Source organism: Moschus berezovskii, chromosome 23 (genome assembly GCF_049115385.1).
Source record: "Moschus berezovskii isolate FMDL1 chromosome 23, NW_MosBer_1.0, whole genome shotgun sequence".
Lineage (NCBI taxonomy): Eukaryota > Metazoa > Chordata > Mammalia > Artiodactyla > Moschidae > Moschus > Moschus berezovskii.
In genome coordinates, this window is record NC_142482.1 from 34,452,523 (window position 1) to 34,467,964 (window position 15,442).

The following is a 15,442-nucleotide window of genomic DNA, read 5'->3' on the forward strand; positions in this document are numbered from 1 at the left end:
CTAAGAAATCTTAAGGCATCAGAGACCAGTTCATCAAGGGTTGATGCTAAGTCGTTTCAGTCGTGTCTGACTCTATGCGTCCCCATAGACAGCAGCCCACCGGGCTCCTCCGTCCATGGGATTTTCCAGGCAAGAGTACTGGAATGGATTGCCGTTGCCTTCTCCTCATAAAGGGTTATTACCCACTTTTCTCCCTTTCTTTGGTTATGGAAAATGATTGAGGGGAATGAATGCTTTGTCTTCTTAAGTTTAAATAAGTAATTAGGGCTTGTTAAGTGTTAGTTGCTCTGACAGACTCTTTGTGATACTATGGACTGTAGCCCATCAGGCTCTCTGTCCATGGAATTCTCCAGGCAAGAATACTAGAGTGGATAGTCGTCCCCTTTTCCAGGGGTTCTTCCCAACTCACGGATCTAACCCGGGCAGACTCTTTATTGTCTGTGTCACCAGGGAAGCCCAGTTATGACTTATTATACTAAATATGGCTTGAAAAAGGGGCAATGGTGAAAGAAATGTCCTGAAAAGTATATAGATTGTATACATATTCTTTACAACTCCACTATTTTTTATTTCATTAACTAATTAATTTTTTAGAAACTTTAATCTTAATATACTTATTTTATGTTTTAGGTCAGGCTGTGCATGGCATGTGGAATCTAGTTTCCTACCAGGGATCGAACCCATGCTCCTCCATTCAGAATGAATTATCTTAAGCACTAGACAGCCAGGGAAGCCCCTTTATTTTTTATATTTAGCCAAAGACTTTGTTCTTACTAGATGCCCAGTAACAGTATTTATTGAATATTTGCTACATATTCGTTACCACCTGAGCATTTTATATTACCTCAATTAAACACAACAGCAAGCTTATGAGGTAGATACTGCTGTCATCACTGTGCCATGTTTTACTGTTATCATTTCACATTAAGGTAAATGAAGACTAGAGGCATTCGTTCAAAGTCACTGTACTAGTAACTGCCATTGCCAACATTAGGCACCAAAGCAGAGTGATTCTTGAACCCATGTTCTTATTCACTACACTAGAATCAATGAATTTGTGGATAAACAAATTTCTGAAAGGCAATAATGAGCTCCTTTAATTTCTCTCTGTATATAACATAGCACTAAAGCTATTTAAGCTTTAGTAAATGGTAGATGACTGAATCTAAAGTTAAAAGGTGCATTCATGCTCAGAAGCAACGGATGGATTATGTGAATCAGTGGTTCTCTGAACTTCATAATGTTTAGAATCAAATGGGATAACTTAAAGAACACACCGTCTTCGGAACCACCAGTGAACTGTCTCATTCTGTGATTCACGGGTATGGTTCAGAATATTGTACTTTTAAATACATACCCCTAAATTTTTCTGATGCGTATCCATGTCCGATGCCACTGTATTAGTCACGCTCTCCATTTTTGTCAGGCACAAACTTGTCTACACCATTTCTTCCATTTGGACAATGTCTCATCACTTCTCTTGCTCTGACTAAGTGATGCTTGAAATGCAGAACAAAGCACGTTTTTCTCCCCACCAAGCCCAGGAGAACTGGATGGGTATATCCAAGCTGTCTGTTAGGCCAGTGCATAGGATGTGTGGACAGACTGAATGAGGCTGAATGTCCCTTTACTACTTTTTGGCTGTGTGAGCCTTGGGCAAAGAGTGTTTCCATTTCCGGTCTCACCTTTCCAATAGGTTTCAACAAAAATTCCAATAAATATGCTCCTTTTATTAAAGAAAGATGTGCTAAAAAGAAGGAAAACATTACAAATTTCAAAGTCCTGTGGCTGGTGAGATTTCTTAAAGCAAGAAACATTGATATTATATACCTGAAGCTCACTAGAGTTTGGGATAAGGGACATACATATCTGTATTTATAGTTTACCTGTTTGGTTCATAGTTTAGTTCTAAATCTTAGAAAATCATTGAATCTTTGGTTTATTAACAGGATGATAGCTGAAGAACTTCACTAAGTCATCCAAGGCCTAACAGTCTTCAAGAATGTTGTTTGTTAATGATTCCTGAGTAGTCTACTGGGTAATGGTTTTGAGTTTTTTTTAATCTTTGAATCTCCAGTTTTAATTTAGAAAACTTTGCTACTCTTGTTTTTGAACAAACTCCCCAGGGACTTTCATGGCAGTCCAGTGGTTAAGACTCCACACTTCTAATGCAGGGGGTCACAGGTCTGAACCCTGGTCCAGGAACTAAGATCCCACATATTGTGGAGCCTGGCCAACAAACAAACCAAAAAAACCAACTTTCCAGCTTTCATAGCTATCTGTGGAAGCATAATAAAAACTATGTGGGTGAAAGTCCTTGAACAATCTGTCTCTGAGCCACAGACATTCTACTTTCAAACTTGCAGCCTACAGGTCTCTCTTGTTCCCTGTAGGCCCTGATGTGGCTTCTGTTTCCTGCTTGACAGCTAATATGTTCACCTTTGAAGTGGCTAGTCCAGAAATTAGTATTTGTCTTGATTAAATGGAATCACAAGATAGATCGACACCCATGTAAACAGTATAATTTAAGTATTTCAGACAAAGTAGCCTAAATAATTTTAAGCACACAAGAGTAAGTGACATTAATAATCTCTTGTTAAACTAAATGATATCTTTTCTTTCCTAGATCCTATACTGGCAAAAGTGGTCAAAATGAGATGATAAGCACAATTAGAGAGTTCCCTTGCTGAATTAATATATTCCTCCATCTGAAATATGAAGAAAGTGCGCAAAGAATAAACAGGTTAGAGACTGCAGATTATTTTTATTTGTGTAAATAATGGTATTGAAGATTCAAAAGTACATATTTCCATTCAATACTGCAAACATTTTCTTTTTACCCACTCTTGGGTCAATAGGATGCAACTCTGTTCCAGACTTTGATGTTCAATCGTACTCTGATTTCCAGCATTTATATGCAGCACTGATTTCTCCATTTAATGCAATATCCGTAATCATACTCAATATCATCACAAAATGGTTTACATATTCCTTTCACGTCTTGGCATCTCTTAAATCTATACTTTGGTTCAAGTTCACTTCTGGCTGCAATCAAGAAAGACATCTTAGACATCAATCTAATTTTTCATAGGGGGGGACTTTTTACTCAGGGGTAAAAGAAAACCTGTTCTAGTCATGAGATCATGTGCATAGGAGATGGAGAATGTGAGATGTAAAATCGTTTTATAACACAATTTACCAGTTGTTTCTGACAATAAACAAGGTAAAAGCATTTTACTTATATACACTTTTTACCTTATCTTACAGCTCACATCAGTATTAAATTTCAGGTGGCTCCTAGGGGCTCTTGCTCTCCTATGTTTTATTCTTACTTTATTACTAAGAGCAGATTGACTTTCCCAGACTTTCGTTAAGATGGAGTTTATAATTCTTAAAAAGCCGATAATTTTCATTTTCATGTTATCTCACTTTTAAAAACCTATCCTTATTTCTTTACAGTATCATTTGTTCAATACTTTGTCAATTCCAGATCTTACTCTTAATTGAAATTGTTTTCACTATACCAGAGCAAATGGATATGTTCCTATTAACAGTCTACATAATTTTGTACTTCACTATATGTGTTTTTCTTGAACATTTGTTGCAATACTTTATTCTTGCAGCCAAAATATAAACCCTTATATGAGAGTTATGGTTTCTTCTGATTTTTTGTTATCTCTTGCTTGATATATATATATTCCAGATGACTATAACACAGTAGGCATGAAAATACTTACTCATACATTAATTTATTAAAAATTAAAACATTTATAGATGCACATAGAAAAACAATTTTGTTGTACATTAAGTATTTAGTAGAAAGTGGAGCCCCCCCGATAGCCTCCTAGTTTGTTGTGAGTCATTTGGGACAATGCAAAGAAAGTTTTGAGATTCCAGATTCACAGCTTTGTATTCATACATTAAATTATATTAAACAGAAGCAAATAGTTTTTGTACTTTAAGATTTCATTTTTCTTAAAAATTCAATTTTTAAAAGCCAGTCGTAAAGCAATGAATGCGTTAGAAGATACTTTGATGGTCAAGCTTATTTCTTTTCCTTCAATTTTATCATGATACTTATTTATCTTGGATAAAGCATCCACTCATCTGCTCTACAGAATGTAATAAACATAGCTACCACACATAGATTTGAACATTAAATATTGCATATGTGTGTGTCAGAAAAAATACTGTAGAATAATTCATTAAAATTTCCCACCCTTCCAGGTTATCACAGATCTCCAGACTGGGCTCCCTGTACCACACAGCAACTTCTCACCAGCGATCCGTCTTAGAGCTGATAGTGTATGTGTGTTGATGCTCCTACCTTTTTGAAAATCTTTTGCCAGGGTAGTACTTTTTGAACTAATCAATATTCCTGAGACCTTAATATCTTGTCAATCCATCAAATGATTAAAATATATTAAATTCATTTTCTAGTCCTCATAACAACCTCACAAAGAATATACTGTTGTCATGCTCATTTTGTAGATGAGGAAAATGAAAACAGAGTACTTAAATAGATGACTCGAGGTCAACCTAGAAATAGTGAATTATTTTGCCAGGGTTTGGATTTAGGGTAATTGAGTTTCTTGTGATATCCTGCTCAGTTTCAGAGGTGATCTTTAAACACAGACCAGACCTTAAAGAACCTCGAAAGTTTGAGCAGTGTTCCTTCTTATGAGCTGGAAATTCACTAGACCAGACTTGGTCTGTCAGTTATATATTCTAACCGTTAAGTGTAGTATTTTACAGGAATTTTTAGAAGAAAGTTAATGTCTTTAAGATGGTTTTTTGCTCTGATATATCAAGATTAAAACCTTTGGAAACCAGCAAAATATATAAGTCCCAAACTAGTAATAAATACAGCTCTGTGGTTTGAGAAAGATATTGAGAAAAATACCTTTTGATAGAAGAAGTAATTGTAACAAACAACATAATCTTGGGAAAACAAGAAGAAAGGATATTCAGGGATGAAATGCTAGAGGCCACGGCACCCAAGAAACTATTAAAATAGGGAAGTCAGTTAATGATTGTCAATATAGTGACCAGTTCCAGCTACATGTAGAATTCCAGCAAGATGAAGAATTAAAATAGGCCTTTGGATTTGCTTTTAAGAGGACACTTATAATATTAGCAAGAAGATTTTCAGTTAATTGATACAGGTAAATATATTGGAGAGAAGAGTATACAAGATTTGACAGAGAGGAGGCTATGAGTCTGGGCTGCTTTTTAAAAATTATGGTCCAGAATAGAAAGAGACAGATTAGAAAACAGCTTAAAGGAAAAAAAAATCTCTTAAAATTTGACTATCTCTATTTTTAACATATCCATAATCCTACCTTTCCTCTTTGTTTTGTTTTTGGTTACCACCCTTGACCAAGCTATCATTATATATTACCATATTATTTCAATATCTCCTAATCATGAAAGCACTTCAGAGATTCTTTTTAAAACAAAATTCAAAGAAAGTTTTTCCTCTGGCTAAAATCCACTGGCTTTCTCTCAGAATAGAAGGCAAGATCGTTTCTAGTTCCTGCAAAGCTCTGACTAATCTGTATGTACATTTCTTTTCTGACCAGCTCACCCAGGACTCTCCTTCTAAGTTACTCTTGCCCTGCCACCCTTGCCTCACTGGCATTTCTCACAAATCTCAGGTATGTTCTTTGCCTTTTCATTTTTTTGCTCGAATTTCAACTTTTTAATAAGGGACCCCTGAAAAATCCTTTTAAATTACTATAGCCAACAGCATTTTGGGGTCCCTACACTTTGGCCACCTCATGCCACAAGTTGACTCACCGGAAAGGACTCTGATGCTGGGAAAGGTTGGGGGCGGGAGAAGGGGACAACAGAGAATGAGATGGCTGGATGGCATCACTGACTCTTTTTTTTTTTTTTTTTAGTTTTTTATTTTTTATTTTTTGTAGTTAATTTATTTTTTATTGGAGGCAAATTATTTTACAATATTATATTGGTTGGTTTTGCCATACATTGATATGAATTTGCCCCGGGTTTACATAAGTTCCCCCTCCTGAACCCCCCTCCCACATCACTGACTCTTTGGACATGAGTTTGAGTGAACTCCAGGAGTTGGTGATGGACAGGGAGGCCTGGCGTGCTGTGATTCATGGGGTCGTGGAGAGTCGGACACGACTGAGCGACTGAACTGAACTGAACTGAACCTCTGTTTAATTTATTACCTTCTAACATAATTTGCTTCTATATTATGTGTACTGTTTGTATTTTTCTCTGCCTCTAAAATATGGCTCCACAAATCTACGGATTTTTGTGTTGTTTATTGATGTGTTCCAATCTTGTCACATTAAGGCTGACACACAGTAGGTTCTCAACTAGTATTTATTGAATGGGTAAACAAATGAGGGGGTGAGGAAGGCAGAATCTAACTCACTTATTGTCAGTATTATGAGTTGATGTTGATCTTCTTGGGGGAGATCCCCTATGCTATTTATTTTCTAACTCTATCAAATTGAATAGTACTTAAAACTCAAGTTTGTAAACAATAAATGTGTGCCTTAAGACAGAAGCTGTAAAATTTTTTAATCTTCAAATCTAAAACCTATGATATCATACCTGGGAAGAAGCAAGTCATTAATCAGATGCTGTCTAAATAAATCACTAATTGGAATTAGATGTTGTTCTTGCCCAGGGATATTGAGGTGAAATAAATTCTGAGATAGATTGGGTTTGAATGCATGATATCAGGACTGGATGGTAATTCTTCTTTTCCTAGTCCTACACTTGAATTCGATATTTTCAACATGATGCTTTTAATTGATTAAGTGTTATTGAGCTACTGAATAACAGGAAAAATATCTGATACCCTGTGGTGTCTATTTCATAAAGGCCATTTGAGACTTACAGAAAACTAAAAATAAAGGGAAATACATAATATCATGGAAATTTAGATTCTGGGCCAAAAGAGGGGAAAGTGTAAAACTTTCATCTCTTGAGAGCTAACTAATTTAAGATTATTTAGCTGTTTGGTCAATAAATGTAATGAAAATGAGCAAGAAAGTTACCAGAAATCTTCCCATTTATAAGTATTTTTCCTTTTTTGCTAATAAATTCTGAAGATAATATGAATAATCTGTGACATCTCTTTCTTTTCTGGCTGCAGAACTTCATTAAATTCTAGAGAATTTTCAGTTTATATCACACGCAATTAAAAGATTTCTGCAGGGAAGAATATTAATTTCATACTTGATACTCATGGGTTTACCTTCTTCAAGATTATCACATTTGTTCCTTGTTCTGAAGGCAGAGGCTGGTGGCTTGAATATACACTGGATTAAACAAGGAGAGACCAAATAAAAACTTTAGATGGTTTTGGTTTTCTCTATCAAGAATGGAAGTTCTACTAGCACAGACTAGTGCATGTTCAGAAATGCCTCAAATGTCTTCTAAGAAACCTCTCACCATCTACTATTTCTTGCAGGTCACTAAAAAACTCAATTCTTATTTGTTCCATATTAATAGTATATTGGGCTTCTCAATCACATTTTACAGGTCTTGAGGTAATGATGACCCAGTATCTGGTGGTAAATAATACTCAAACTGTCACCTCAAGCATTTAATTTTACTAATATCCTCTTTCATGTGGCTGATATTTTTACTGTTCAAAAGCTAGGCTTATTTTTTTTCTGGAGTCATCAATGTATCATCATCTCTAGGTCATTTGTAATAGCATTCTTTTTAAAAGAAATCATTAATAGATACTTGTTCTCATAAACATCTAATTTGTTCTCATAAAAGCAAATAGATACTTGTTTTTATAAAAAAAATAGATATTTGGTCTCATAAAACATGGGAAGTTTACTTGTTGTGTGAAAACACTGCTGATTTTTTTTATTTCCATTTATATCTTTACATATCTGTGAGAAAGAGTGCTTAATTATAAACGAACGACTCTAAACCATGAGTGATTTTGCCCCCTAAAGGAGATATTTAACAATGTAGGTAGACATTTTTGGTTGTCACAATTAAGGGGAAAGGGTGCTATTGGCATCTGATGGATAGAGACTTGGGGTGGGGAGAAAAATCTTGCTGCTAAAGACAGAGTGCAGAACCGCTGCCACAACAAAGAATTGTCTGGACTAAAATATCAATAGTGTTAAGGTTGAGAAAGTCTTTTGAAATGAATGTTGTAAAAATACTTTTGAAGATATTTATACTATAAGGCAACACATTAAACAAAGTCTATTTTAAGTTATTAAAATGTGAAAGAGTGCAGGTAGGCCTCTAATGTATGCCTAGCAAATAACTGTTTCTTAATGGGAGCTCATGGGCTTCCCTGATAACTCAGCTGGTAAAGAATCGCCTGCAATGCAGGAGACTGCGGTTCAATTCCTGGACTGGGAAGATCCGTTGGAGAAGGGATAGGCTACCCACTCCAGTATTCCCTTGTGGCTGGGTTGTGTTGTGGCTCAGCTGGTAAAGAATCCACCTGCAATGTGGGAGACCTGGGTTTGATCCCTGGCTTGGGAAAATCCCCTGGAGAAGGGAATGGCTATCCACTCCAGTATTCTGGCCTGGAGAGTTCCATGGGGTCACGAAGAGTCAGACACGACTAAACAGCTTTCACTTTCAATGGGAGCTCATGTTTAATAAAATAATTATTTTTAAAAAATAAAATCAACTTTAAAATAAAATTTAAACTAAAAACTAGTCTCCTGTGGAAGAAATATATTTAGACATTTTATCTAAATAGGGGAAAATGATTTTTCCATGCATTTTCCAGTAACAGATAATGTTCAGTATGCATGTAGACCCTTAGATCTCATATTTGCATCTAGAATATGGGAGGAGACACAATGGTAAAAATATCAAAAGAGTAGCTGGGGCCTGGAAATACTTGTATCCTTCTGAGTCCAAGTCCGGTACATAAATCTCCACTCAATAGATTTCTTTTTTCTTTAGTTGAATGACCAAAGGATTATTTATTTTAGGAGGAAGGGAAATTTCTGTTTTATTATTCTGTTGTGGTATTGATGATTTCTTTTAAAAATAATTCTGAGTTGATACAATTTACTGAATTATATTCCTAAAATCATAAAAGAAGAAGAATTCACATGTTTTGAGTAGAAAATGTATGATATGTATGCATTGTTGAGAGGACTGTGGGGAAAACTACTGTTGGACCTTCAGAGGAGGTAGCGAGAGGACGTCTGGCAGAGTGGAGCTGACGGTGGAAGATCCCTCCTCCTTCCATCTGCCGCCTGTGTCTCCTCAGACAGGCTCACCTCTCAGGATGGAGGAGCTGAGTTCAGCTGTTAGTTATAGTCTCTGACTTCCTAGGTCAGAATTCTCTTTTATGAAATTATTTTCTTCCCTTCACACTCCCTCTTCATTCTCCTGATACAGATTTTTTTCTTCTTTATATAAACAAATGGGTAGAAACTAGAGTGATTGTGACTTTCCCCTGCTCTTCTGTCCTTACACTCTCCCATTCTCTCATTCCACCTGTCTCTCTCAGGAGACACTTGCGAGATCTGTATCTCAATGTCTTACCTCACACATTCAGTGGATTTATACTTCTTTCCATGGGGTAGTCTAAAAACAGCATTTAATAATAAAATAACAGCACATCTCCATGGAGGCATGTATCTCAGAAATAAGACTAGAGTTTCTTCCAACATTGTTTATGCCAACTAGCACAGGGCATATAGAAATGTGAATAGTTCTTGAAGAACTTGCATAAGATAAATCATGTTTGTTTCTGGTACCGAGAGATCAAGAGAAAATAAAAGGCACCAGATGCATGTGTGACATGGAACCACTTCTGAATGGTTCATTATTAAATTTTATTTAATTCTTTGCACACGATAGTGATACACAGGGCTGAAAGGATGTACAGAAAGGTTGTGAAGGAAGAGAGTAACACTGGTCCCTTCTTCTTGGAGCATGTGTCTCTTTCTTTTCTTCTGTCATCTTTACTTCTGCAAGCAGCAATGAGTTCCAGGTTTTATGCAGTAAGCAATCCTAACTTCAGACACATGGCACTCATTTTTACATCGACCGTTACCTTTCACGCACTGTCTCCTCATATCCACGCTAGCATAGTGTGAAAATCTTTTTGTTGCTGCAAGAAGGAAACAGTGACTGAAATTAGCAATCTAACTATGATACACTCATGTTTAAAAGGAGAATATCTGAGAAACAAAAGAGCATGTGATGTGGAATTCACTCAGTTGTGTACGACATGGGGTTGTGTCATGACCCCGTAGATTGTTTCTGGCCAGGTTCCTCTGTCCATAGAATTCCCCAGGGAAGAATACTGGAGTGGGTTGCCATTCCCTTCTCTAGGGTATATTCCCTACCCAGGAATCGAACCTGGCTCTCCTGCATTGCAGGCAGACTCTTTACCATCTGAGCCACCAGGAAAGCCTGCAAAAGAGCATGCTGCTGCTGCTAAGTCGCTTCAGTCGTGTCCGACTCTGTGCACCCCATAGATGGCCATCCACCAGGCTCCCCCATCCCTGGGATTCTCCAGGCAAGAACACTGGAGTGGGTTGCCATTTCCTTCTCCAATGCATGAAAGTGAAATGTGGAAGTGAAGTCACTCAGTTGAGTCCGACTCTTAGCGACCCCATGGACTGCAGCCTACCAGGCTCCTCTGTACTTGGGATTTTCCAGGCAAGAGTAGTGGAGTGGGGTGCCATCGTCTTCTCCGGCAAAAGAGCGTAGAATAGGACAAAAGAAGAAGCCTCCTTCTAATTTATGACTGAAAATCTTACTGAGGAAGTTTAAGTGAATGCACTGTCCTTTGATGCAAGGAAAATCCTGGATATCAGAAAGTGTCTTGGACTGCAGTTAGGTGTGCCAACTTGTGTTTTTTTACAAGTGACTGAATAGCAACAGTAGGATAGTTCCAAGTAACAATAAAAGTCCACATAATTTATCTCTTTCTCTCACACACATTTCGACTGAACACAATGGAGCAAAGCATAGTTATTGTGCTTTGTGAATTCTCCTTCTAGAGATTTCTATTGCAGTTTGATTTCACTTTTTTTTTAAAAGAAGGAGATGCAATGTTAGACAGTTTGTCTGAATTTCTACAACTCTCCTGTATATCTTGAGATTTACTTTCCCCCAAAGAAATGAACTTATACATATGTTTAATGTCAGCATTTATTTTTTAAAAAAGAAGAGTGACTAAAAGATTGGTCCATGTTTGGCCATAATATGATTTTTAAAATTACTAGTGCTCCAAGCTCTGTTTTATCTTGTAGTTTGGAGGTTGACTCTCACTAGAAGTTGATTATTTAGGATAGTTGGGAATACTCAGGGAATTGAGAGATGGTGGACTGATAGCTTCTAATATCCATTCTAAGCCAATCTATTTTAATTTCATATTTCACCTTATCTGCTAACCTACGTACTTTCAGAAGCCCTTTATTTTGGAGACTCTTAAAACATTAACATCACTTTTGATAGGTATGCACCTTAAAATACAATGAGATTAAGGAGAAATAGCATGGGAGAATCCGAAATTTTAAGGTCAGACTTAAATATTTACTGTATATTCATGATATGAAAGCAAATAAATCTTGCCACTAGTTTCTGTCATTAATTAAGGTTTGGTGTCCAGCAATTCCTTTAAAGCCCAGGTCTTTCTGTTTAGATATTCTGTCTATATTTCCAACAGTTGGTGGTGAGTGGTGATACTTATTAGTGGGTCCATAGACTTAGAAATTCTTTATCAATATTTTTGGTATGAATAGCTGGCATAAAGCCTACCTCTTCTATTAAAAATTAGCTGTCTTCTCACTATTACTGAGGCAATGCAAACTATGACAAAATTTAGAGACAAAAAAGTTACTCTGCACAGTTTAAAGACTAACTTCTAAATATCATTATTCATTCAATAATTTTAGGGAGTTAATACTACCAAGCCCATAAATGATTTGCCAGTGATAGAAACTTGAATTACGCTCATTTTGACAAGATTTCTGTCACATTTAACCCCATTTCCAATATGCCAACCTAAACTGATCACATCCCTTTTTCCCCTTGTTTTATTTAACTTTTCTAAAAATACTATTGTTTTCTTTTTCCTGATTCTCACCTCTAAATATGAGTATTCCCAAAGCTTGTGTCCTTGGATCACTAATACTCATCTTTGCAAGAATCCATCTATTCATTCAGCTGTTATGTTCACTTCCTGTCTAACTCTGTGACAGCTCTCAGGGCAGGGTTTCTCATCCTAAGAACTACGGACCCTTTGGACACTCCTTTGCTGTGGGATGTGATCCTATTCAGTGAAGGATATTGAGCAGTATCCTTGGCCTCTACCCATCAGATACCAGTAGTACCAGCAGTACAAACTAAAAGGTCCCCAGACACTGCCTAATGTCTCCTTGGTGGCAAAGCTGCCCCTCATTGAGAAGCCCTGTTCTACATAGAGAACAAACCTGTGAACACCAAGCAGGGAAAGGGGAGAGGATGAATTGGGAGATTGGGACTGACACATATACACTGCTTTGTATAAAACAGATAACCAATGAGAACCTGCTGTATGTCACAGGGATCAGTGCTCTGCAGTGACAAGGCGGGGTATGTGTATACGCATTAGGATTCAGTTTGTTGTAGAGCAGGAACTAACACAACATTATAAAGCAACTAAATTCCAATAATAAATAAATAAATCCGTATGTCCTTGGGGGAAAGAAGGAAAGAAAATCACTCTTCTAGCAATGTGGTGATAAGCCAAACATACTGTTTCTGTCCTCAGATACACTGTTCAAATACTATCTTCTCTCTGAAATTTCTGTAGATCACTTTCAAGAAAGTTATCTCTCTATTGCTCTCACAAATTGCTTCATAGCATCATTCATCTGGCATCTAGAGCATTTTCACATGTTAGGGAATTTCTTTAAACAATATATAAAACTCTACTTAATATTTTCAGCTAAAAACATGCGTGACATCTCCTAAAGTATCTATTCAACCCATAATTTTTTTTTTTCTGACTTGCTATCTTATTTCTTAGACTAGCATTAACCTTCTTGAAAACAGGGGGAAAATCATGATTACCATTTTTTTGTACAAAGCTATACTGTCCTATGTCCAAAGTACATGGCAGACTTGAAGAAAAGTGATTGCTAGCAATAACAGAGTTTTGAACTTGAGCCTTTATAACCTCTAGAAAATGAAGAGGAAAGCTCAGTGACTTCAGTGGAAATGACTGCATGGAAAGTATAAGGATTTTTTTCTAAACACTTTTTCATCTCTAACTGTTGGAGTGGAAAGGAATGTTTTCGTATTTGAATTCTGAGTAAGAACTTTCACCATCTGAAGGTGGTATACAAAAAAACAACTGAGAAACTCTAGAGTCGTATATAAGACATTTAATTTTATCCAGTTTAGTTCATCCACTATATGTTGGTTAACTACAAGGTGAAAGATAACATTCTTTTTGCTTTATTATTATCTATAAGTATCTAATTTTCACATATACACTCTCAAATTTTATGAAGAAAATATGTATCTTGATATATTTCTTTTACTTTTATATTTTTATCACTAATGAAAGAATTTCTCTAAAAGTTTGGTATGTGTGTGATTAACAATAATAATGGCCTCACTTTGAAACTACAAGAAAAAAAATACAAAAAGTTAATATCACTGATGTTGTAATCTATGCCACTGTATCTCAAGTGGTCTATAATTTCTAAGTCTACAGAACACATAATTTTAAATTTGTTGATAAATTAACGAATAATATTAGCCATTATTAGGAGCACCTTATATAGTTGTCATAAGGAAAAATGAAGCCAATAAAATATAAAAACACTTGGCCATAGTGATCTGCTAATTTTAGTTAATGTTGAAATTAAAAGAAGAAATTTAAAAAGATTTATCCCATGTTAAAAGCTATATGAATCTGTGTAGAATTTTCTTTCTGTCTTTTTTAGATATGGAAAAAATTCAGAGATCCTTTTTCTAACAAGTTTTGAATGGAGGTAGAGGAAGCTATTTCCTAGTTAAATTAACAATTGATTGTATTATTTTGTCACTTTCCTGATGTTTTGCCCCTATATAGAATTTTCTCACTTACAACCTTTAAAAGATAATTTATCAGTTTATTGTGTGAAAAATGTTTATGAAATGACAAAAATGAAAATTGTCACGATGGATTTTATAATATTCATAAAGAAAGAATAAGTTAATTCATTCTCGTACATCTCTCTTACAATTTCCACTTGTCCTAAAAATGTCAGCTTCTTACTACAAAAGAATAGTTTCCTGAAAGAGTGAATTGAGCTTAATTTCAGTGCCAGTAGTATAAACTGGGCAGATTTGAGCTTGCTCTTTCACTTTAAACTAAACTCTTTAAGGAGAAGGGAAAACTCAGTGATCTCTCCATCTCCAAAACTTACTATTTTATTTCTGTACAATTCATACTTACATATTAATTCAGGAGAAGAGAATCTTGTTACACACCTGATGTGAAGAGATAATCCTTGAGGGGGAAAATCTCATGAAAAATATAGCTCATGTATAAGTTATTACACTCAACATTCATGTGATCTCAAGAAAGGCCAACAAGGGACATGATTTGCCTGTAGTACCAAGGAAAGAATATTAAGAAAGTCTTCCTAGACTGAAAGTAGATTGAAATAGCTTAAAAAGAAGAAAGAGGTAAATAGTTCTCTCTCTTACTGCAGCATCTAGCACTTACCAGTTGATTATGTCAAAGAATATGTTTTTCAGCGACAATCAACTCTGTTTCAGGATGAAGGTGATGAGACTAATGAATTGATCTTGCAGGTATTTTACACTTTTTATTTTGAAATCATTTTAGATTTATGGAAGAGTTGCAAAGATAAGAGAGACCAACTTCCCTTAGGGTAATATCTCACCCATGGTAGGTTTATCAAAACTAAAAAATTAATATTGCTGTAATACTATTAATTAAATTACACATTTTATTCATATTTCACCAGTTTTCCCACTATTGCCTTTTTTTATGTTCCAGTGTTCAATCCATTCAATCCAGAGTACCACATTGCTTTAACATAAAAATCTTTTAATCCTTATATTATTACTATACGTTTAACAAGGAAAGACTGATGCTTCCTCAAATTCATTAGCACAAGTATACCCATAACCATTTCTATGTTACCTGGTAGAACTGTGACCCCAAAGAGTAGAATAAAGAAAAAGAGATGAATCTTCATGGTAGAAAGTTTCTTAGGGAAAAAAGGGCCAACAGGTCTTCTTTTTCAAGTCAGGTGTTTTCAGATAAGGAAACAGAGAAATCTTTTATTTATAGATTCTCCTGGGAAGTGGTTTTAACTACTGAGGCTTACCAATAGCAAGAACATTTGTATGCTTGATTGAATAGTGCTATGTTCAAAGAACAGGGTCACAAAAATCATTATTAAATTTTTTCATAAAAGCAAAACCTACTTGTGTTACC

The 15,442-nt window shown here is 35.7% G+C and overlaps 1 protein-coding gene across 1 annotated transcript; it reads right to left on the bottom strand.

The window, feature by feature from the left end:
• Nucleotides 1–9,950: 9,950 nt before the first annotated feature.
• Nucleotides 9,951–15,200, bottom strand: DEFB110 (defensin beta 110). The gene is made up of 2 exons (XM_088831491.1): nucleotides 15,146–15,200; nucleotides 9,951–10,099 (listed from the first exon to the last, which is right to left on the bottom strand). The coding sequence occupies exons 1-2, from the start codon at nucleotides 15,198–15,200 to the stop codon at nucleotides 9,951–9,953; spliced, it is 204 nt and encodes a 67-aa protein (XP_088687617.1).
• Nucleotides 15,201–15,442: the final 242 nt, after the last annotated feature.

What these genes read in the sequence shown, in the direction of transcription:
- DEFB110 (XM_088831491.1), bottom strand. Translation starts at nt 15,200, where the DNA reads ATGAAGATTCATCTCTTTTTCTTTATTCTACTCTTTGGGGTCACAGTT. An exon ending in TGGGGTCACAGTTCTACCAG is followed by an intron (nt 10,100 to 15,145) that starts GTAACATAGAAA and finishes TCCTTCTTGCAG; the next exon opens with CAACAAAAAGATTTTCACAC.